General features: G+C 48.9%; 1 protein-coding gene across 3 annotated transcripts in view; it reads right to left on the minus strand.

Moving 5' to 3' along the window:
* LOC311242692 (putative adenosylhomocysteinase 3) overlaps positions 1–24,613 on the minus strand; it is a gene marked incomplete at its 3' end in the record, with an annotated part of 150,191 nt that overhangs the window by 72,323 nt on the left and 53,255 nt on the right. For 2 of the 3 annotated variants that reach the window (XM_084331694.1, XM_084331695.1), the window contains exons 2-4: positions 9,792–9,900; positions 3,092–3,235; positions 252–352 (exon numbers count right to left, since the gene is read on the minus strand). In XM_084331694.1, the coding sequence (XP_084187820.1) occupies positions 252–352; positions 3,092–3,235; positions 9,792–9,900 (354 nt within the window). Of the gene's footprint in view, positions 1–251; positions 353–3,091; positions 3,236–9,527; positions 9,560–9,791; positions 9,901–24,613 lie in introns of those variants that run through there. The other variant, XM_084331696.1, reaches the window with a different exon arrangement.

The following is a 24,613-nucleotide window of genomic DNA, read 5'->3' on the forward strand; positions in this document are numbered from 1 at the left end:
GCTACTCACAGCGGTCTGTGTGTGACAGTGTGAGTTAGAGTGTCTGAGTGTGTTGCTACTCACAGCGGTCTGTGTGTGTGACAGAGTGTGAGTGACAGAGTGTCTGAGTGTGTTGCTACTCACAGCGGTCTGTGTGTGTGTGTGTGACAGAGTGTGAGTGACAGAGTGTCTGAGTGTGTTGCTACTCACAGCGGTCTGTGTGTGTGTGTGACAGAGTGTGAGTGACAGTGTCTGAGTGTGTCGCTACTCACCGCGGTCTGGGCGGTGATGTGTGTGCAGCCCACCACCTTTGCCCCGGCCAGGGGCTTCTCTCCCTGGGCGCGCTTCCTCAGAGCCATCAGGGCGGGCATCTCTGGTGGGAGGAGACTCATAGGTTAGGAAGCTAGAGATTATGTTACAAGGTAAATGTCATAATTCTCTCTCTCCCTCTCCCTCCCTCCCGAGTAGGGTATATCTGCAGAGCCGCAAGCCCAACGTCTGGGCGGGGCTTCGTGGCTTGTACTCGGTTTGAGGCGGGGCTTCAGGGCTTGTACTCGGTTTGACTGTGCATAGGCCGGGCGATGTGGCTTGTACCTTGTCTTGTTCCTGTAAAACCCAGAAGTAGTCAGTTTGTGCTGTTTATTTTTAACCCTAACCCTAACCTGCAACACGGAACACGGAAATGCAAATGCTGTCGAATCCTCACTGCTTGTAAAAATAAACAGCACAAACTGACTACTGCACAGTCAAACCGAGTACAAGCCCCGAAGCCGCGCCTCAAACCGCGTACAAGCCCCGAAGCCCCGCCTCAAACCGAGTACAAGCCACGAAGCCCCGCCCAGACGTTGGGCTTGCGGCTCTGCAGATATACCCTATTGTCTCTCCTCCCCCTCCCTCCCTCCCTCCCCTATCTCTCTCTCTCTCCCCCTCTCTCTCCAGTACCTTGCTCTGCGATCTCCCCCCCTCCCCCTCAGTACCTTGCTCTGCGATCTCCTCCCCCCCTCCTCCCTCCCCCTCAGTACCTTGCTCTGCGATCTCCCCCTCCCTCCCTCCCTCCCTCCCTCCCTCCCCCCCAGTACCTTGCTCTGTGATCTCTCCCTCCCTCCCCCCTCCCCCTCAGTACCTTGCTCTGCGGTCTCCCCCTCCCTCCCCCCTCCCCCTCAGTACCTTGCTCTGCGGTCTCCCCCTCCCTCCCCCCTCCCCCTCAGTACCTTGCTCTGCGATCTCCCCCTCCCCCTCAGTACCTTGCTCTGCGATCTCCCCCCCCCCCCCTCCCCCTCAGTACCTTGCTCTGCGGTCTCCCCCTCCCTCCCCCCTCCCCCTCAGTACCTTGCTCTGCGGTCTCCCCCTCCCTCCCCCCTCCCCCTCAGTACCTTGCTCTGCGGTCTCCCCCTCCCTCCCCCCTCCCCCTCAGTACCTTGCTCTGCGATCTCCCCCTCCCCCTCAGTACCTTGCTCTGCGATCTCCCCCCCCCCCCCTCCCCCTCAGTACCTTGCTCTGCGGTCTCCCCCTCCCTCCCCCCTCCCCCTCAGTACCTTGCTCTGCGATCTCCCCCTCCCCCCCAGTACCTTGCTCTGCGATCTCCCCCTCCCTCCCCCCTCCCCCTCAGTACCTTGCTCTGCGATCTCCCCCCCCCATCCCTCCCCCTCAGTACCTTGCTCTGCAATCTCCCCCTCCCTCCCGCCTCCCCCTCAGTACCTTGCTCTGCGATCTCCCCCTCCCTCCCCCCTCCCCCTCAGTACCTTGCTCTGCGATCTCCCCCTCCCTCCCCCCTCCCCCACAGTACCTTGCTCTGCGATCTCCCCCTCCCCCCTCCAGTACCTTGCTCTGCGATCTCGCCCTCCCCTGCCCCTCAGTACCTTGCTCTGCGATCTCCCTCCCCCCTCCCTCCCCCCTCCCCCTCAGTACCTTGCTCTGCGATCTCCCCCTCCCTCCCCCCTCCCCCTCAGTACCTTGCTCTGCGATCTCCCCCTCCCTCCTCCTCAGTACCTTGCTCTGCGATCTCCCCCTCCCTCTCCCCCTCCCCCTCAGTACTTTGCTCTGCGATCTCCCCCTCCCTCCCCCTCAGTACCTTGCTCTGCGATCTCCCCCTCCCTCACCCCTCCCCCCCAGTACCTTGCTCTGCGATCTCCCCCTCCCTCCTCCCTCCCCCTCAGTACCTTGCTCTGCGATCTCCCTCCCACCTCCCCCTCAGTACCTTGCTCTGCGATCTCCCTCCCCCCTCCCCCCTCCCCCTCAGTACCTTGCTCTGCGATCTCCCCCTCCTCCCTCCCCCCAGTACCTTGCTCTGCGATCTCCCCCTCCCTCCCCCCTCCCCCTCAGTACCTTGCTCTGCGATCTCCCTCCCACCTCCCCCTCAGTACCTTGCTCTGCGATCTCCCTCGCCCCTCCCCCCTCCCCCTCAGTACCTTGCTCTGCGATCTCCCCCTCCTCCCTCCCCCCCAGTACCTTGCTCTGCGATCTCCCCCTCCCTCCCCCCTCAGTACGTTGCTCTGCGATCTCCCTCCCCCTCAGTACCTTGCTCTGCGATCTCCCTCCCCCTCAGTACCTTGCTCTGCGATCTCCCCCTCCCTCCCCCCTCCCCCCCAGTACCTTGCTCTGCGATCTCCCCCTCCCTCCCCCCTCAGTACCTTGCTCTACGATCTCCCTCCCCCTCAGTACCTTGCTCTGCGATCTCCCTCCCCCTCAGTACCTTGCTCTGCGATCTCCCCCTCCCTCCCCCCTCCCCCTCAGTACCTTGCTCTGCGATCTCCCCCTCCCTCCCCCCTAGTACCTTGCTCTGCGATCTCCCTCCCCCCTCCCCCTCAGTACCTTGCTCTGCGATCTCCCCCTCCTCCCTACCCCTCAGTACCTTGCTCTGCAATCTCCCCCTCCCCCTCAGTACCTTGCTCTGCGATCTCCCCCTCCCTCCCCCTCAGTACCTTGCTCTGCGATCTCCCCCTCCCTCCCCCCAGTACCTTGCTCTGCGATCTCCCCCTCCCCTCCCCCCAGTACCTTGCTCTGTGATCTCTCCCTCCCCCCCTCCCCCTCAGTCATTGCTCTGCGATCTCCCCCTCCCCCCTTCCCCCCAGCACCTTGCTCTGCGATCTCCCCCCCCCCTCCCCCCCAGTACCTTGCTCTGCGATCTCGATCTCCCTGCGTCCGAAGTCGGCCTGCTTGATGTTCTTGATGCAGAAGTCTCCGGTCCCCTTGGAGTTCTTCTGCTGCTTGTCTCTGGGAGACGTCTCGTCGTCAGAGCTGTCCGTGTACGACGCCGCTGCACACAAACACAACATATTCTCTTTCATTTAGAGTTTATTTAGAGTTTATTTATACAGGAAAGGGTCAATGTACATTTAACCCTTTCACTGACACACTACAGAAGGTTAACCCTTTACTATCACACTACCGACGGTAACCGTCGGTAGTGTGATAGTAAAGGGTTAACCTTCTGTAGTGCGTCAGTGAAAGGGTTAACCTGCTGTTGTGTGGCAGTGAAAGGGTTAACCTTCTGTGTATTGTCGCAGTGAAAGGGTTAACCGTTTGGTAGTGCGGCAGTGAAGGGGTTAAACTGGCCTGACTCAGTTACAAACAGTTTTTCAGCAGGTTCCTAGTAGGGACATAAACATCATCTACAACGTTAGATAAGTAGACGCCTTACAATGACACACGCACACAAAAAAAAGGAGGTAGGGACCGCACTCGGAATATCGTTGTTTTTATTTTCAAGTTGTTAAAGGGCACAAAACGTTTTCAGCCATCCAGCCTTCATCACACACACACACTAGGGGTGGAGAGTGATTCACAAAGCTCACGGTTGGGTTTATATCACGGTTCTGAGGTCACAGTCTTTGGTTCGGTTCGGTTCAGCAGGTAAAGGGTAAAGCGCTTTACAAATGTGTTCCTCACATGTTTACCCATTCACTCACACCGACGGCGGAGGCGACCATGCAAGGTGCCAACTTGCTCATCGGGAGCAATTAGGGGTTAAGTGTCTTGCTCAAGGACACCGACACGCTGTCCGGGAATCGAACCGGGAACCTCCGGATTTGCCAGACGACTGCTCTACCTCTCGAGTCACTGTCGCCCCCAGTAAAGAGGAGGGAGGTTGTAACTAACATTTTTGGAGATGTCGATATTATTGAATTGTCTTGTTTTCATTTGTTGTGCTGGTCTAGTCATGGACAGTCGCCTATTGATTGTAAAATAACTATTATCCATTAACTCATTGGGGGCCAACAGCAGAGGGCGCTGATGACCCTTCAGCGCCAGTGCTTTATCCAATGTAGGGATAGCTTTACTTGTGAGTGCTTAAAATATATCAAATATAATAATAGCAATAGATCTAAATAACACGTTGATCGTCAGTGAGTTGCTTCCAGTCAACATGCACGAAACAGATAATTTTTTCATACATTTCCGTTTTATACCGTGGTGAATATGAATATTTCTAGAGCGTTCTGTCTCATCTCAATAACCTCCAGCAAATTGAGATTCAATGTATTTCCTTAGAAATTGTGCCATTTGTCGCTTGATTTATGAATAGTTTTCAAATAAACGCTAGATTATCGATATTATATGTGTCATCATGCACAAACAGAAGCGGGGTCTGAAAAATCGCTTCTCCGTACTTTGGTCGGCGCGAACCTCACATCGAACAAACATCGGATTAACCCAAGATTCGTAACATAGAGTCCGTACCTCACATCTGATGTCCTGCAAAAAGATGAATCCAATTCCTGATCGCAATTCCAAATATTGATCGCGTTTATTGATCCAACGTTATATGTCCAAAACACATAATCCACGCTGCTCCCAGTGTCCCCAGTCCATCGGTTATAACGATACTGCATGCCCGAGAAGGAAAACCTGGACCGGACTTCTTAGATCGATGCACAGCCCCAGCCAGAGGGATTCCAATGATGTGCAATACCATCCGGGAGACGTTAGGCGGCGATATTTGCCCTTTGCGAGCTCAGACCCATTCCCAATGATAACGTCAGGCTGGATGGATGAAAAATGAATGGATATAGCTAATAAAATAAATAATTAAAACCCGGGATTTCTCGGGTTTGGCGACCAGAGCATGGCGAGTTAACCTGAGATATCTCGGGTCTGGCCCTGAATGTGTTAACAGTAATGATTATATATTAACTTTAACGAGGGACAAGTGATTTTGTTGGAGAATTGAACACTATTGGAAAAATTGTTACGGGTCGATTAGGACCTGACCTTTTCGGACAGTTTGGATTTGATCTTACTTATTTATTTTCACAGCAAATTATCTTTTTCTTGTTCAAAATAAACTATTCAAGGCTTTGGTTGTGGATTTTGTTCAATTACTTTGGGGAGAAGGAAGGTAGGGTGATTGATTGATTGAAAGGTTAGGGTTAGGAAGGTCACAACGTAGTATGTAGGTACACCAACACGGATCCATGCAAAGGTATGGATTCTTACAATACCATCATCATAGGTTAAGGTAACTAAAATAGACATACTGTATATTTTTAGCCCCACTAGTATGAGGAGGTACTGAGAAGAGCGGATATGCAAGGAGGACAGCTGCTGGAGAGGTTGAAAAAGAGAAAGATGGAGTTGTGCTGGCATGTTCTGAGGATCCAGCGGGGCGATGTTCAAGAAGGTGGTGATGGGGAAGGTGGATGGAAAGAGAGGAAGTGGAAGACCAAGAGGCTGGGTAGACGACGTCTGTGATTGGAGCGGAGTGAGAGGCGGAGTGAGAGGCGGAGTCACGGAGTTGGAGAGAAGAAGTGGGGACAGAATGGGTTGGAGAGTGATAGGCAACCTTCGGAACGAAGAAGCCACCTAATGATGATGATAGCAATAGGCTCTAGGAATGGCCATTGTCAGTCGGGTTGGTCATGTCAACCACTGTTACCTACAGGCTGCCGCGTCCTCTAACCACCACAGGATGGCGATAAGAGTACCACACATGAATCCAACACAGCAGTCCCCCACAGACCACCGCAACACTTCCGGTGTTCTGAGCTCATGGGAGAGAGAGCGGGGGGGAGAACATGAATGAATGTGGATGAGAGCTTCGACATTAAGTGGTTGTAGCTACGGCTGTGGGGGTGCTGGAGACATGATCCAAGAACTCCGTATGCACAGATTGATCAACCTAGATCTCTTGACAATCCAGAGAGACTCCGTGGGCAATCTGCGCATACGGAGTTCGGGAGTAGGTGCGGAAAAGTGACTATAGCTCGGCAGAGAAAGTGCAGATAGACGTGGGATTGGTCTCTCCGTGTTCAGGAGACTCAGGCGTATAAAAGTCTATTGGATCATGTCTCCAGCGCCCCCACAGCCGTAGCTACAACCACTTAATGTCAAGGCTCTCATCCACATTCATTAATTTTCTCCCCCCCGCTCTCTCTCCCATGAGCTCAATGTAACGCAGAGGTGCAGCGGTCTATATTCACAAGTGCAATTTACAGCTGGTACCACCAACAGAACAGTTACAGCTGGTACCACCAACAGCTGGTACCACCAACAGAACAGTTACAGCTGGTACCACCAACAGAACAGTTACAGCTGGTACCACAAGGAGTGAGTGAGTGAGAGAGTGAGAGAGAGAGAGAGAGTGTGAGTGAGTGAGTGAGTGAGTGAGTGAGTGAGTGAGTGAGTGTCTTAATGCATTAGGGCCCAACAGATAAACAGTACTGGTGCAGAAATTATATTAGTCATTCACAAATATCAGTTAAAGTATATTGTTCATTCAAAGATATCATTTAACCCTTTCACAACCACACTACAGAAGGGTTAACCCTTTCACTGCGACAATACAGAGGGTTAACTAACTGTAAGGTGGGGTGGGGTTGGGGGGGGGGGGGTGGGTAGGCGGGGGGGGGGGGTAACTGTACATTGGATTATCGACAACCATACTAGGTCCAAGAAGAGGGTCTCGTGTATTACTGGGTTAGGACATTTACTGTACATTGGAGGGGGGGTTGGGTTAGGGTATTTATTTACAGAGGCCAGTTTCGAATTGCAGCCTCCCGTAGGTGCTCCTTGGTTTTAAAAGTGGGTAGTGATTCACATTCCTTTACAGCTTTGGGTAGGGCGTTCCACATTGATGTGGCATAATTGCGAAACGTGTTTAGTCCCTTGTTTGAGGCGAATCTGGGTTTAACATGATTTGTGGAGCTTCCTCTGGTGTAGTGATCGTGGTATTATTCACTGACCTTTGGGAAGTATTTTGACATGTACATGGGTACCTTAGTCGTACAGTGTATCTTTTTTTTTTTTTGATCCACTTTTTCTCCCATTTTTTCCATATTTTTCTCCCATCCCAATTTCGTATCATCCAATTCAACCCTCCCCTGTCACGAACGCTGTTTCTTGCCTCCCACAAGCCGGCTGCAATGTGGACTAAGTCATACATAGCACAAGTCCCCTCCGGTACTTGAGGTAACAGCAGTCGCATCTTTTCACCTGCGCAGCTCGATCTCTCAGTGTCTAGGAGTAACGCGTGGGAGGCTCACGCTGCCCCAGACACTTCCTGATTCTACTGCGCAGGCGCACCAACCGACTTGTAGGAGTCGCTTGTTCACAACGTTCGATCCCCACCCTTCAGTTTTCCCTCCCCGTAATACGGCCAATGTGTATTACTGCGGACGACCAGCCAAACTGAAAAACAATGTGGAGAGCTGGATTCGAACACGCGAATCCTAGCGTCTCCACACTGGTAGCGAGTGCCTTGTCCACTACACCACCTAGCCGCCCCCGTCGTACAGTGTATCTTGTAGACCAGGCCCATTGCAAGTTGATGTACTCTGTCGTCTACTCTAAGCCATCCTAGGTAGTCAAAGTGGGCAGGGGTGAGGTGGGTTCTAGGAGTAAGGTCAAGCAGTAGTCTGACTAGTTTGTTTTGTGATGTTTGTAATCTTGTTTTTAGCGCCTTTGAGGTGCTTTGGTACCATGAGGTGCAAGCATATTCGTAGTGCCCTTGAATGAGTGCTCCTGCCAGAGTCTTCAGGGTATTCTTGTTTACCAGAGAGGAGATCCGGTACAAGAATCGAGTTTGTTGGAGGCGGCTGGGTGGCGCAGAGGACATTGCGCTCGTCACCAACGCAAGAGACACCGGGTTAGACTCCGGCTGTCGCCGTTGCTTCCGGCTCGGGCCAGCCGTCATACTAACTCAATTGGGAGAGTTAGGGGGTGGAAGTCGATGGGTGGTAATCTGGACGTTGTGGACAGCGACTCCTACAGGTCGGTTGGGGACGCCTGCACAGCAGAGACAGGAAATGGCGGGGGTAGTGTGAGCCTCCCACACGTTACACCTTGCCAATGAGAGTCCGCGCTGGCAGGTGAAAAGATGTGACAGGCTGCTTCCTCGTGTATCGGAGGGGACATGTGATGCAAGGCTTCTATCCTCCCTACAACCGGCCAGTGGGGGGCATATGCGAGCAACGTTCAAGACAGGGGAGGGAAGAATTGGCACAATGGAATTGGGATGGGAGAAAAATGGAAAAAGAGAAAAGGTGGATTAAAAAAAGAATCTAGTTTGTTGGTTGACTTTTGGTTGACACTGTAACTGAGAAGCCGTCGGTCTTGCTGAGTTTGTTATTTGATCCGAAGAGAATGGACTCTGTTTTCCCCAGGTGTAATGATAGTTTGTTATCAGCGAGCCATATGCAGATTTTGCCTAGTTCTAAGCTGAGGGTTTCTTCAACCTGTAACTTGTTCTTGTCAGAGACCAGCAGGGCTGAGTCGTCCGCGAACAAGAACAAGTTGCAGTCACAAGCTGACGACATGTCATTTGCATAAATTAGGAACAGTAGCGGTCCTAGTATGCTTCCTTGTGGAACACCACAGCTCACTGTGAGGGGGGGGATAGGGTACCGTTTACCTCCACCATCTGTTCCCTCCCCTCCAGGTAGGATTGCATCCAGCTCACTGATAAACCAATTGCCTTTAGCTTGTCAATCAGAATGGAGTGATTGACAGTGTCGAAGGCCTTTTGTAGGTCCAGCATGACCATGCCGCAGTATTTGCCCGCGTCCACCTCTTGTTTGATGTGGTCGTTCAAATAGAGAAGGCATGTGTCAGTGGAGTAGGATGTTCTTTTTTTTTATCCACTTTTTCTCCTTATTTTTCTCTCATCCCAATTTCGTGTATCCAATTCTCCCCTCCCCTGTCTTAAACGTTGCTCGACTATACCCCCCACTGGTCGGTTGTAGGGAGGATAGAAGCCTTGCATCACGTGTTCCCTCCGGCACAAGGAGGCAGCCCGTCACATCTTTTCACCTGCCAGCGCGGACTCTCATTGGCGAGGTGTAACGCATGGGAGGCTCACACTACCCTCGCCACTTCCTGTCTGTGCTGTGCAGGCGTCCCCCAACCGACCTGTAGGAGTCGCTGTCGACAACGTCCAATCCCCACCCATCGACTTCCACCCGCTGACTGCCAAATGAGCCAGTATGACGGCCGGCCCAAGCCGAAGGCAATGCTGAGACCGGGATTCGAGACCGGAGTCTCTTGCATTGGTGACGAGCACAATGTCCGCTGCGCCACCCAGCCGCACCTCTCAGATGGAGCGGGACAGAGACCTGAGCTGTAGCTGTCTGTAGACGACTGGGAGATGGACAGAGACCTGAGCTGTAGCTGTCTGTAGACGACTGGGAGATGGACAGAGACCTGAGCTGTAGCTGTCTGTAGACGACTGGGAGATGGACAGAGACCTGAGCTGTAGCTGTCTGTAGACGACTGGGAGATGGACAGAGACCTGAGCTGTAGCTGTCTGTAGACGACTGGGAGATGGACCGAGACCTGAGCTGTAGCTATCTGTAGACGACTGGGAGATGGACAGAGACCTGAGCTGTAGCTGTCTGTAGACGACTGGGAGATGGACCGGGACAGCGAGCGCCGGCCGATCTTGGTGGGCCGCTTGTTGAACTCCTGCTTCTGGTCTGCAAACTGGATCTGCAGAGAGAAGGGCCGAGAGAATGAGATCAGAACATGTTGGCACCGGTACCGGGGCGGAGCCCAAACATTCGGACCTTCGTTTGTTACGTTGTCCTGAAAAAACTTCAGGACATTACCCACTACAAAAAGAACCCCCCCCCCCCATACTAGGGATGGGACCGAATATCTACAATCAATTTTCATATCAGAAAATCAGCTTCCTCTCTAACAGACAACAGAAGGTCAAAATCAACATCACACCCCACCCTCTATATCTCAGCACAGGAGCCCCCCAAGCAGGGAACAAAATAAGCACCCGCCAAGCGCCAAATGCGTGTAGATTTAAGGTTTGGCGGTGAAAATGAGAGGTCTGCCCGCCACCTGGCGTGTAGTTCATATCGATACTCATGTGCGGGTCTCATTTCCGCCCCCAAGCGCAGCTCCAGTCATAATATCTATGGCAGCCGCTCCGCTCCGGCAGCTAGCAACGTTCGGTTCATATGATACTCTTATTTTGAAAAACCCTGTAGCAACTCCGCGATCATATGCGCCCAGTCCTTGCTGTCTGCTCGCGATCAGAGCAATGCTACACAGCAGTGCGCCTACACGTCCCGAAATAAGTCTGTGGTGTTTTTTTTCTTCTCACAACGGGTCAAATGCATCTACATGCTTTGCACCGTCGCCATTCCTTTATGCCCACATCGCCCGAAATTAACGTTTATGTACCATTACAATCACTACAACGTTAGCGTAAGCTAACAAGCTAATCCTGATCAGAGGCAGAGGCGCAGAGCCATAGAGAACAGCAGACACAATGTGGACTGGGGTTAAGGGAAATGGGGGGGCACTCTCCCTTTCCCTGTGTGTGTGCGTGCGTTTGGAAAGACGATGAAGTCACTAGTCAGGACTCAGGACAGGAGTATATTATAGTAAACTGAGGATTACTGAGGACGGACAGATAATGTTGATATTAATATAAAAAAGTTTCGAGAGGAGTGGAAGTTTGAAGACAGACTACAATATGATGCGGGGGTGGTGAGTTGAAACAGTGTGTGTGTGTGTGTGTGTGTCCCGACCCCACTTCTATGTTTCAATAAATTATTTGCATTTAAAACTATTAATGCAGACTCATTCCTTCAGTCCACTCAAAATTATGCTAATATTCCTTATGTTGTTTATGATATTAATTGAAAATAGCATACGAGTGTATTATATAGTAATAATAACACATGGCGATATACTAAAAAGCTATTTATAATTTTTGGCTGGTAAAAAATCTGCCTGGCGGTTAGTTTTTCAAATCTACCAGCCAAATGGCTGGTAAGTCAAAAAGTTAAGTTTGTTCCCTGCCCCCAAGGCTGCGTCCTTTCACCCTGGCTTTTCTCCCTATACACCAACCAGCTCATATCCCTCCACAACTCCGTCAAAATATACAAATACGTATGCAGACGACACAACCACCATAGGCCTCATCACAGACAACAATGAAACAGAACACCGTACACAAATCAACCATACAGTCACCTGGCGCACAGACAATAACCTCCTCCTCAACTCATCTAAAACCCAAGAACTCATCATCGACTTCAGACTAGGGCTGGGCGATATGGAAAAAAATCATATCGCGATAACGATATGATAATTTTATTTTATTTCTCGATATCGATAATTATCGAATTGTTATAAGTATAAAAAAAAAAAAAAAAAAAAATTAACAACAGATGTATGTTTATTTTGCAGCAATTCTTTGTCATTGCCGCCATCTTTAGTGTTACATCCCCTCACACTCCAGTTCTCAGGCTGCAGCTGGTTTAAAAGCTAAAGTAAACCGGCTTCTCTGCTGGCTGTGGCTCCAGAGGAGTTGAACAGTTCTGGCTCTGCTAGTTTATTTTCGATCTTTTGGCGCTTTTTTGGTGGACAAACCACCGCACATGTGCACTGTGACTCGTGACTGGAGTCTAGTTCTGCTAGCACACATAGCCTACTGTGTACAGACGGTTTCAAAATGTATTTTAAATTAGAAAGCAAACAAAATAAATGGACAAGAGAAAAAGAAATCTGAATTTGGTCAGTATTGTCATTTGGACAAGCAAAGCCATTACTTTAAGTTGCAGGCAAGAAAGACAAGTCTGTCCACTGTCTCTGGTTTTAAAACTGCCCTGTTGCAGGTAAAAAAAAAAAAAAAACGGAATTTGGAAAAAAATAAAATGGAATTTGGAAAAAAAGAAAACGGATTTCATATGGCTCTACCTTTAGCTCGCTAACGTTAAGATAGCAGGAACCGTTGGCCAACAAAGATGTTTCAACAATTGTATTCACAAAATGGATTACCATCCAAATGATTGAAGCCTCCCATGACCAGTAACTTAATAGCTTAAAATATTCGAAAAAATTTAAAGTCTGCCATGTACTTCGGCGCACGCCTCGCATATCGGCATGTAACTCGAGAACCGCTGAACGGATCTTGTCGCTTGAAAGGGCAATCGACAGGCAACACATAGGGCTTTAATTCCATATATATATATATTGTATTAATAAATATGCACACCGATCCGCTAGAGGTCGGCAAAGTGGCGCAACGGTTACGGGCCGTTGACAGTTAAGAGGTTAATGCCAGGTCTGAACAACTTCACATTGGGTGCATTCATTCCCCACCAACATGTGGATCTCTTTCATTAAACAAACTGTTGATGTAATGGGTCAGGTTTACTGCTAATGCTGTAGCAGACTATGGTTGACCGTCTGACAGATGGCTAGTAGCACATTAGAGTTAAGCCTACATGATGAAATGTGCCAGGAAATGGAATTACTGGGAAAAGCCCAAAAAGGAAGTGCTAGAAGCAGGAGCTAGCAGACCAGACGGGACCTGGTAATAATAATAGCTTGGATTTTATAGCACCTTCCATGAAACCCAAGGACGCTTTACAAAGCAACAAAAAGACACATGAAACATAAGCTAAATAAATGACAAGCTAAATAAATAATAACAATAAAGGACAGGGAGACGACTAGAGGCCGTAGGCCTTCGTGAATAGGTGGGTTTTCAGGACCGTCTCAGGGGTTCCATTCCCTGTGTAGCTCAAATGGGTAGAGCACCAGTCTGTAGTCTGCTAGGAGGCTAGCTAGTCGGCCTGGAGTCTGCTAGGAGGCTAGCTAGTCGGCCTGGAGTCTGCTAGGAGGCTAGCTAGTCGGCCTGGAGTCTGCTAGGAGGCTAGCTAGTCGGCCTAGAGTCTGCTAGGAGGCTAGCTAGTCAGCACAGAGTCTGCTAGGAGGCTAGCTAGTCAGCACAGAGTCTGCTAGGAGGCTAGCTAGTCGGCCTAAAATCTGCTAGGAGGCTAGCTAGTCAGCCTGGAGTCTGCTAGAAGGCTAGCTAGTCAGCCTGGAGTCTGCTAGGAGGCTAGCTAGTCAGCCTGGAGTCTGCTAGGAGGCTAGTTACTAGCTAGTCAGCCTGGAGTCTGCTAGAAGGCTAGCTAGTCAGCCTGGAGTCTGCTAGGAGGCTAGCTAGTCGGCCTGGAGTCTGCTAGGAGGCTAGCTAGTCAGCACAGAGTCTGCTAGAAGGCTAGCTAGTCAGCCTGGAGTCTGCTAGGAGGCTAGCTAGTCAGCCTGGAGTCTGCTAGGAGGCTAGCTAGTCAGCCTGGAGTCTGCTAGGAGGCTAGCTAGTCAGCCTGGAGTCTGCTAGGAAGCTAGCTACTAGCTAGTCAGCCTGGAGTCTGCTAGAAGGCTAGCTAGTCGGCCTGGAGTCTGCTAGGAGGCTAGCTAGTCAGTCTGGTGTCTGCTAGGAGGCTAGCTAGTCGGCCTGGAGTCTGCTAGGAGGCTAGCTAGTCAGCCTGGAGTCTGCTAGGAGGCTAGCTAGTCGGCCTGGAGTCTGCTAGGAGGCTAGCTAGTCGGCCTGGAGTCTGCTAGGAGGCTAGCTAGTCAGTCTGGTGTCTGCTAGGAGGCTAGCTAGTCGGCCTGGAGTCTGCTAGGAGGCTAGCTAGTCAGCCTGGAGTCTGCTAGAAGGCTAGCTAGTCAGCCTGGAGTCTGCTAGGAGGCTAGCTAGTCAGCCTGGAGTCTGCTAGGAGGCTAGCTAGTCAGCCTGGAGTCTGCTAGGAGGCTAGCTAGTCAGCCTGGAGTCTGCTAGGAGGCTAGCTAGTCAGCCTGGAGTCTGCTAGGAAGCTAGCTACTAGCTAGTCAGCCTGGAGTCTGCTAGAAGGCTAGCTAGTCGGCCTGGAGTCTGCTAGGAGGCTAGCTAGTCAGTCTGGTGTCTGCTAGGAGGCTAGCTAGTCAGCCTGGAGTCTGCTAGGAGGCTAGTTACTAGCTAGTCAGCCTGGAGTCTGCTAGAAGGCTAGCTAGTCAGCCTGGAGTCTGCTAGAAGGCTAGCTAGTCAGCCTGGAGTCTGCTAGAAGGCTAGCTAGTCAGCCTGGAGTCTGCTAGGAGGCTAGCTAGTCAGCCTGGAGTCTGCTAGGAGGCTAGCTAGTCAGCCTGGAGTCTGCTAGGAAGCTAGCTACTAGCTAGTCAGCCTGGAGTCTGCTAGGAGGCTAGCTAGTCAGCCTGGAGTCTGCTAGGAGGCTAGCTAGTCAGCCTGGAGTCTGCTAGGAGGCTAGCTAGTCAGCCTGGTGTCTGCTAGGAGGCTAGCTAGTCAGCACAGAGTCTGCTAGGAGGCTAGCTAGTCAGCACAGAGTCTGCTAGGAGGCTAGCTAGTCAGCCTGGAGTCTGCTAGAAGGCTAGCTAGTCGGCCTGGAGTCTGCTAGGAGGCTAGTTACTAGCTACTCAGCCTGGAGTCTGCTAGAAGGCTAGCTAGTCAGCCTGGAGTCTGCTAGGAGGCTAGCTAGTCAGTCTGGTGTCTGCTAGGAGGCTAGCTAGTCAGCCTGGTGTCTGCTAGGAGGCTAGCTAGTCAGCCTGGAGTCTGCTAGGAGGCTAGCTAGTCAGCCTGGAGTCTGCTAGGAGGCTAGCTAGCCAGCCTGGAGTCTGCTAGGAGGCTAGCTAGCCAGCCTGGAGTCTGCTAGGAGGCTAGCTAGTCAGCCTGGTGTCTGCTAGGAGGCTAGCTAGTCGGCCTGGAGTCTGCTAGGAGGCTAGTTACTAGCTACTCAGCCTGGAGTCTGCTAGAAGGCTAGCTAGTCAGCCTGGAGTCTGCTAGGAGGCTAGCTAGTCAGTCTGGTGTCTGCTAGGAGGCTAGCTAGTCGGTCTGGTGTCTGCTAGGAGGCTAGCTAGTCAGCCTGGTGTCTGCTAGGAGGCTAGCTAGTCAGCCTGGAGTCTGCTAGGAGGCTAGCTAGTCAGCCTGGAGTCTGCTAGGAGGCTAGCTAGTCAGCACAGAGTCTGCTAGGAGGCTAGCTAGTCAGCCTGGAGTCTGCTAGGAGGCTAGCTAGTCAGCCTGGAGTCTGCTAGGAGGCTAGCTAGTCAGCCTGGAGTCTGCTAGGAGGCTAGCTAGTCAGCCTGGAGTCTGCTAGGAGGCTAGCTAGTCAGCCTGGAGTCTGCTAGGAGGCTAGCTAGCCAGCCTGGAGTCTGCTAGGAGGCTAGCTAGCCAGCCTGGTGTCTGCTAGGAGGCTAGCTAGCCAGCCTGGAGTCTGCTAGGAGGCTAGCTAGTCAGCCTGGAGTCTGCTAGGAGGCTAGCTAGTCAGCACAGAGTCTGAGGCTAGCTAGTCGGCCTGGAGTCTGCTAGGAGGCTAGCTAGTCGGCCTAGAGTCTGCTAGGAGGCTAGCTAGTCAGCACAGAGTCTGCTAGGAGGCTAGCTAGTCAGCCTGAAGTCTGCTAGAAGGCTAGCTAGTCGGCCTAGAGTCTGCTAGGAGGCTAGCTAGTCAGCCTGGAGTCTGCTAGGAGGCTAGCTAGTCAGCCTGGAGTCTGCTAGACATACAAGACGATATATATGGTGCTATAGGACTCTAATGATGGGAGTGTGTTCCATTGAGGGAACAGGGAGTTGGAGATCAACACTGTGGGGTGGCTAAACAAACAGTAAAGCCCACGGGGCAAGGCCACAAGGAGAGACAAATACAGATGTAGCAGGAAATGGTGGGAAATATACTGAGATATGATACTCTGTGTGTGTGTGTGTGTGTGTGTGTGTGTGTGTGTGTGTGTGTGTGTGTGTGTGTGTGTGTGTGTGTGTGTGTGTGTGTGTGTGTGTGTGTGTGTGTGTTTCACCATCTTGGAGGTCAATGAAGGGAAGAGAGTAACGTCTAAGGAGAATGAAAACAGACAGACATGTTGGTGGAGGAAGAATGCGGAGGCTAAGACACATGAGACTCCTAAGACATGGAGGGTGATGGATTATAGTTATTGTTAGGGTGATGGGTTAGGGTGAAGGGTTATGGTTAGTGTTAGGCAGGGCTCTACAGTGCGAGCATTTCACTCGCATTTGCCCCAAAGAAATTATTTGTGCTAACCGGAAAAAGAATGGAGCAGTGTGCGAGTAATAGTTTTGCTTAGTGGGCGTGTCAACGCGCAATTGTCATTTAATATTAGACAAAGAGCAGTGCGGACCTTACATTTTAGAAGCTATGACATCTAGCTCTTCAGCCCTGTGTTCGACAGCTCTGTGACAACTCATCTCACGAGTCACGCTGTTCCTATGTGCAACGAAAACTCTGCGAGCAACGGGTCCAATGGTCTAACATGCTTTGCATCCTCGCCACTCCTAAATGCCAACCTCGTGCTAAACGCTAACTACTGGGAACACCAATATTGATGGAAGGGGGGGCTGAGAGTCTCTCTCCCGAATCTATTTCATTCAAAAGGAAGATATTGATGGACAGTAGTTATAGTATATAGCTCAGCAGCTGTAACAGAACCATTTCAATAGGGAGGTGTAGTCTGACGTCACTTTAGTTTCCCGCGCGGTCCACCCGTGTAGGGATTTATCATTGGGGAAATGTATTATCGGCTATTGTAATCATTCTGCCTCATGAGCAAGCTTTCCATGTTTGCACAAAATGAGTTGCCTTCTATCACTAACATTATTGTTTAAGCATTTTCGGTTGAAATACAATTATACGTAATTATTTTACGATTAATTGCTAATCGTTTTATGTTGAGCTAATGATTGTGGATGAATACACACAGAGAGGTACACCGTGCCAACGGGCATGCTTTATTTGTTTTAAACAAGATGATTTAAAAATGTGTCCGTTGGAAATACATTGGAATTTCAAGCGAGGTGGACCGGCCGGAAACAACAATGACATCGCCACTACACCTCCCTATAATAATAATAATAATGGATTGGATTTATATAGCGCTCTTCGTGACACCCCAGAGCGCTTACAGAGTCCATTATTCGTTCATACACAGTCATACCGGTGGTGGTAAGCTACAATTGCAGCCAGAGCTGCCTGAGGCAGACTCACGGAAGCGTGGCGAATAATCAACGCCTACGGCACCTCCGACCACCACCAACATTCATTCACATGCATACACATTCATACGAGGCAAGTAGGTTAAGTGTCTTGCCCAAGGACACAACGGCAGTGGGATGGACATGGGCTTGAGCGGGATTCGAACCACCAACCCTTCGATCATTGGACGACCCGCTCTACCCCTGAGCCACGCCGCCCCCTATAGACCAGGAAGTAACCACTACACCTCCCTATAGACCAGGAAGTAACCACTACACCTCCCTATAGACCAGGAAGTAACCACTACACCTCCCTATAGACCAGGAAGTAACCACTACACCTCCCTATAGCGCAGTGATTCCCAACCTGGGGGGTCCGCCAGGGGGCGCAGGGGGTCCGCCAGACCACAGATGATTCGAGGTCATTTTTTCTTTTTTTTTTTTCTTTCAAAGAAATATTTAATTAGCATATTTTTATCATCAGAAGCATGAATAGTCTCTCGACTACAATAAAAAATAAAGATAAATAAATAAACATCTAGACATGATTTTTGAACGTTAACAGTAGGCTACCGGGTAGCCGCTAAAACACCCAGAAACCGTTGGGAAGGATCCGGACTTTTTTCGGAGGAAAGAACAGTCTCTCAAGGCGAACAAGCCCGTTGATGTTAGAGTAGCGTGGAGCAGGGGTGGCAGTGATTTACAGAAGGCTACCGAAGCCTCCTTTGAGTGTTCGCTTTTAATTGCAAAAGCAAAGAAACCGCACAATATTGGCGAGCAGCTCATCAAACCAGCCTGCATCAAAATGGTTTAGAAACTGTGCGGCCCACAGGTGGCGGATAAACTAAAATCAGTACCACTCTCGAACAATGTAGTGAAAGACCGAATTGATAAGATGTCAAGTGATTGCGAGCAGCAGCTGTCAGAAAAGCTTAGAAAGGGTCCATTTGCCATACAACTTGATGAAACTACAACTGTCGCAGACGAGGCTGTGCTCATCGTTTATATGCAGTATATCGAAAATGAGGATCTGAAGCAGGACATTCTCATATCAGTCAACCTTACTACCACCACTCGAGGTGAGGATATTTTTACTGCAGTGGATTCTTACTTCATTCAACATAAATGCAAACCGTTCACCATTAGGGCCTGATTTGAGAGGATGAATACAGGATTTGAATATTGGCCAACATTTTGAAATACATATGGTGCAAGATGAGATTTGTTGATTGAAGGCACAAGTCAAAGAAGCATAGTGGGTCTAATTATGATGCATATGCCTGTGTATAAGCAGGTTAGGGTTATGGTATTTTATTAGGAGGGGGGTCCAGGAATTTCATCAGAGATGTTTGGGGGTCCCTGGGGGAAAAAAGGTTGGGAACCCCTGCTATAGCGTTTAAATTATAATGAATTAAAGAATTGTACAAATTATTTTCCATGTTCCGTCATCCAATACTATATTCCATTATCTTTCCTATCTGTATCGAAGTCAAAATGTTGGTATCATAACAACACTACAACATACAAAAGCAGCTGGAAAAAACCGATATCCTTTGCGTCTAGTAGGCGTGGGCCAATGTGTGATGTTGGTGGTGTGTGCTGTTGCACAGATCCGGTCTGGCTTTCCAACAGGTTGAATCCAGCACCACTGAGCAGGGATAATGTCGCCTACACTGACGAGACACTAACCACACTCACCCATTAACCTGCACTCTGACCCTCTGGGTGCATCATATGTAAATGTATGTCTCGGGTTTAGGTAAAGAAATTAATGAACAGTGTGCAATATAACTACTGTCCTAGAGCTGTGAATCTTCACTGGCCTCACGATTCGATTCTACGATGCAGCTCAATAATATATTACATCCTCAATTTTATAATCTATATTACTGCACATGGCTACTTTTTCATCAATTAATACAAGTAGGGATGCACCGATCTGACTTGTTCAGTCTCGATACCGATACTTGGGTTTGGGTATCGGCCAATACCGATACCCATTGTCCAAATATCTTTTCCAAAAAAGTAAAAAAATTAATTTATCCAAGTTTTTTTTTTTTTATATATTAAAATATATTTTGTTTTTAATAATTGTAAAGGATCACAAGTGTGTTTTTGATTGGTTGTAAACAAAATTCATAAACTGTATGCCTCACTGTCACTGTGTGGAAGAGACTGGGATCATTCTTTTGTGCAAGGCAACATCAGGCTTGACTTAAAACATTACTTTCCTAACTTAGTGAAACTAAATGTAAAAAAAATTGTTATTTCTTATTTTATTTCTTATTTAAAAAAAATATATATATAATAATAATCCGATATATATATATCTTTTTTTTACCGATACCCGATCCAGCTATTTTACTGATATCGGCGGCCGATACCGATATCGGATCGGTGCATCCCTAAATACAAGCAGTCAGATAAATTTACTTTTATTTAGAAAGTTCTTAAATCAGAATGTCAAAATAAATGTCTTTACTAGTGTTGCATGATACACTGATACTAGAAAGGTATCTCGATACCCAGCTGTTAATAACGGTTCAATACTCCCATTTTATTAGTATCAATACTTTTAGAATAGCCTGATGCTGTATTTTCTATGAGTTGAGTGGATGCGTGACTGGAGCACTAGCTTTGCGTAGTGGGCGTGTCAACAGTGTCAGCTGAACACAGACCAAGACATAGGAATATTCACAGATATCGCCGAATGTCTTATTTCCTAATACAAAGTTTCTGAATGGACGTTTGGATTCAACCAAGTTGTATGCAGTAGAGTTGTTCCGATACCGATACCAGTATCAGAAATGCCTCCGATACTGCCTAAAATGCTGGTATCGGTTAGCCTCCGATACCATATGACGTTGTTTATCAACAACACGTGCGGTATCCTCCTGCTGAGAGTGAGCATTATAAAACAAACGTGTTTTTAATCGACCGTGAATTAAAGTGTCAATGCCGTTTGTCATTTTAACAGCAGATACTTTCTTAAATGGCATCGTCCCGACAGAGCAGTTAAGTGTGACGCCGGGGAGCTCCGATGTGTTCGTTGCTGGTGTTATTAGCATTAGCTGAAGAGCTAGCTGAAAAGCTAGTTTTAGTAATGCCTAAATATTTAATACCAGTGCTTGGCCATTTAAAAAGGGAAGAGGTATCTGGCCTGTTGAGAAATGTTCCCCCCAATAGCCAGTGCCTCTGTTTTGTCTATGTTCATTTTATATCCAGAGTAATAAACCAAATGTTTTAATTTTACTCATAAGGCATGGAATCGACCTCACTGGGTCGGACAGGTAGAGGAGGACATCGTCTGCATACAATGAAATCTTATGTTAGTCCCCTCCCACGTTCACTCCCCTGATATTCACCTCTTCCCTTATCAACTGGGCCAGCACTTCTATTGAAATATCATACAGTAGAGGAGAAAGACTGCAACCCTGCCTAACTCCCTGTTGTAGGCCATTTTTTTACCTCCTATAATCGTCATCCCTTTTACAGGTTCTGAACCAAAACTAAAATAGATAACATCCCTTTTACAGGTTCTGAACCAAAACTCAAATAGATAACACACGTTGAAATCTCAGTCGGCTGTTAGACCACAAACACAAAATGTGACACTAACTCTATTCTTAAATCGTCTCCTATTTGACCCAATACATGTGTAACAAACCAACTATGACAGCTAATGTTGTCCTCCGGCCTCCACCACAATATGGCGTCACTCAAACTGGACACGGGAAACTGCGGTGCTTGTTCCTTCTACTGGTGCAGAGAGAGAGATGTAATCTCAGTCGACATGTAGAACGTTTGGTACTAGTAAGGACATTACGCCTCTGGTCTCTGCATCCAGTTGATGAAGCGGAGTGTATTGCTTTAGAGGCGAGATCAAGGTGTACATTATCAGGCATTTCGTTTCTGTGAAGACGGGTATATATTTTTATATTTTATATCTCTTTTTCTTACACACTGTATATTTGTATGTCTTGTATAAATGTCTTGATGAATTGAAAATGGGGGACCCTGATGTAAACAAGACGAAAGTCTCTCTGGTCTGCATCCCCTTAGCAGTTGTTTGTATTGAGCCGTACTGTATTGTACCCATTCTGTAATCTGTCAATAAAGTTTTCAATCAATCAATCAACACCTAGACCAAGTTTCCAGACCTACATCATGTTTCAAGACACCGATTGACATAAGTTACCGAATCAGTTGGATTTTTTATGGGGTTGTTTTTGCCAACTGACAGGATTAAGAGAATGTTTTTTTCCCGATTCCATGAAGATCAGACCTGAGCTTTTTTTTAGCCTGTATTTATGATAGTGAAATGGTTGATGACTGTAAACAAATCCCTATTGGGAGGTCAGAGACATGAGACATCAGAGAGACAGAGAGACAGAGACAAGATGCTGTGACATGCAGGTCCCCCTCACAGCTTAGTTTAAACAGTGTGTCTGGAAATATCCTCCAAGTCAAATCCTTAAAGTGTGCCCGTCTGTCTGTCTGGAGTTATTGAGGGTAAAATGTAGGCCTATAAAATCCACTAAGCTCTCTGTCTGGATGCTAACATCATGACGGCTCTCAGAATTTTTTTTCACTCAAAATTAGGCCCTATGTTCCCACAGCCCTATGTTCCCACATTTCTAAGATTTTTCTCACACATGTTCCTATGTGGTAGCCAATTACACCCAAACATAGGGCTGTGGGAACATAGGGCCTCATTTTGAGAGATCTTAGAAATGTGGGAACATAGGGCTGTGGGAACATAGTAGGGATGCCCCGATCACGTTTTTTGCCACCGATACCGATCACCTTGAGCCATATCGGCCGATACCGATCCGAGATAGATCGTTTTTGATTACATTTTTTATTTTATATAATTTTATTTTTTATTTTTTTATAAAATATATATATTATATAATTATACTTGTAGTTGTATTATCTGCGAGACATCGCCACCATGCATTAAGTCAAAATGCTCGCTATCTGAAAACAGCTCCACTGTCTGTGTGTATACTCTGCTTTGATCAAATCACATTCAGCATGCCCTCAGCAGGGTACATCTGCGGCTCTGCAGATATACCCTACTCCCTCAGCTAGCCCCGTTTGTGACTGCGATGCAAGCCGGGGCTCGAATACGCATCGAATCATGTTATAAGACATTGATATCAGGACTCAGGAGCTATCTGTAGCTACTGCTAGCCGGCTAGATAACGTTAAGACAATGCCTCAGTGAACTATTTAGTTTAATGGGACATTTCGTTTTGAACAGTGAGCTAACGTGAGCTAACTGAGGTATCATACACTAGTACTAGACTATTGGTGGAGCATTTGTTGATATCAGGAGCTATCAGTAGCTAGCCGGCTAGATACCGTTAGACAATGCCTCATCATGTATTAAACTAAAAGTGAATAGTTGACCGGGTCATTTTGTAACGGTAGCTAACGTTAGCTCACGGAGGTCGCAAGCAACTAGGTTAGAACAGACTATTGCCCGAGCTTGTTTACATGGGTTAAGGAGGAGGAGGAGCAGACGCTGCAGCTCTCAGACAGAACTCAGCGAGTGAGCATTATCACCGATCGCATATTTATACTGATTATCGGCCGATAACGATCGGTGCATCCCTAGAACATAGGGCCTCATTTTGAGAGATCTTAGAAATGTGGGACCATTGGGCTGTGGGAACATAGGGCCTCATTTTGAGAGAGATCTTAGAAATGTGGGACCATTGGGCTGTGGGAACATGTCAGGTCTGTCTGGATGCTAACATCCCCACACCCCTCCCCCCACACATCGACACCAGCACCAGAGCACACCTACAAAGCACCCCCCACCCACCCATCAGCACCGCACCCCCAACAGCAGCAGACTGCCTACCACCCCCGACTCTGACGATCACTAACAGTCAGGTCAGTAGGCAGCTCTCCAGGATTAGTGTAAACAAGGCCAGAGGACCGGACAACACCAATCCCAGGGTGCTCAAAGCATGTGCAGAGCAGCTGGCAGCACCGCTCCAACATCTCTTCAACCTCTCCCTGGGGCTGGAGAGGGTGCCCCAGCTCTGGAAGACCTCCTGCATTGTCCCGGTGCCCAAGAAGGGACGACCCAGCACCCTCAACGACTACAGGCCAGTCGCTCTGACGTCACACGTCATGAAGACGTTTGAGAGACTGGTCCTGCAACACCTCAAGCCCCTGGTGCGTGACTCCCTCGACCCCCTGCAGTTTGCATACCAGGCAAACATCGGGGTGGAGGACGTCATCATCTACATTCTCCACAGAGCGTACACGCACCTGGAGAAGCCGCGCAGCTCAGTGAGGATTATGTTCTTTGATTTCTCCAGCGCCTTCAACACCATCCAGCCGTCACTGCTAGCGGAGAAGCTCTCCGCGATGCAGCTGGAGCACGGCTTGGTGGCCTGGATCAAGGACTAGCTCACTGAGAGACCGCAGTAAGTCAGACTAAAGGACAGTCAGTCTGACGTACTGGTGAGCAACACCGGCGCCCCCCAAGGAACTGTGCCGTCACCCTTCCTCTTCACCCTCTACACCTCAGACTTCTGCCGCAACTCAAGCGGGTGCCACCTGCAGAAGTTCTCAGACGACTCCTCCATCGTAAGCTACATCACCGACGATGATGAGGAGTACAGAGCCCTGGTGGAGAGCTTCGTGGGGTGGAGCGACAGCAACCACCTCCAACTCAACACCAGTAAGACCAAGGAGCTGGTGGTGGACTTCCGGAGGGGCAAGAAGAGCCCCCCCCCGATTCCCATCTCCATCCGAGGGGTGGAGGTGGTGGACTCATAAGTTCCTTGGGGTACACCTGAACAATAAACTGGACTGGTCGGACAACACAGAGGCCCTCTACAGGAAGGGACAGAGCGATACAGTTGGCGCTTCAACCCCTCTTTGCTCTCGGAGAAAGCATTTCGGGATCAAATGAGATCTCGACTCATTGAGTTTATGGAGACTAATGATACCGGTGATGTCTCCGACGCTACACTATGGGAGTCTCTTAAGGTGGTATTGAGAGGGCACATTATATCTTATGAAGCCTTTGGAAAGAGAGAAAGACGTAAGCGCTTGGCTGAGATTGAGGCACGGCTCCCCTCGCTGGAGCAGGTTTACAGACTATCACAATCCCAAATGGACTTAAATAACATTTTAAAATTGAAGTATGAATACAATTCTATTCTGGGCAAGCAGGTTAGTACCCTCCTCCTTAAACTCAGACAGAAGCACTTTGAACTAAGTGATAAACCAGACAGACTGTTGGCTAGGCAGCTGAGGGGTGTACAGGCCAGCCAGGCAATTCATAATATCAAATCTATATCGGGCAGCTTGCTGACTAACCCTAAAGACATAAATGACCGTTTTAAAGAATTTTATACTGGCCTTTATACCTCTAGATGCCATGCCCCAGACTCT

This window comes from Notolepis coatsorum, assembly GCF_963971535.1.
Source record: "Notolepis coatsorum genome assembly, chromosome: 1".
Taxonomy (NCBI): Eukaryota; Metazoa; Chordata; class Actinopteri; order Aulopiformes; family Paralepididae; genus Notolepis; species Notolepis coatsorum.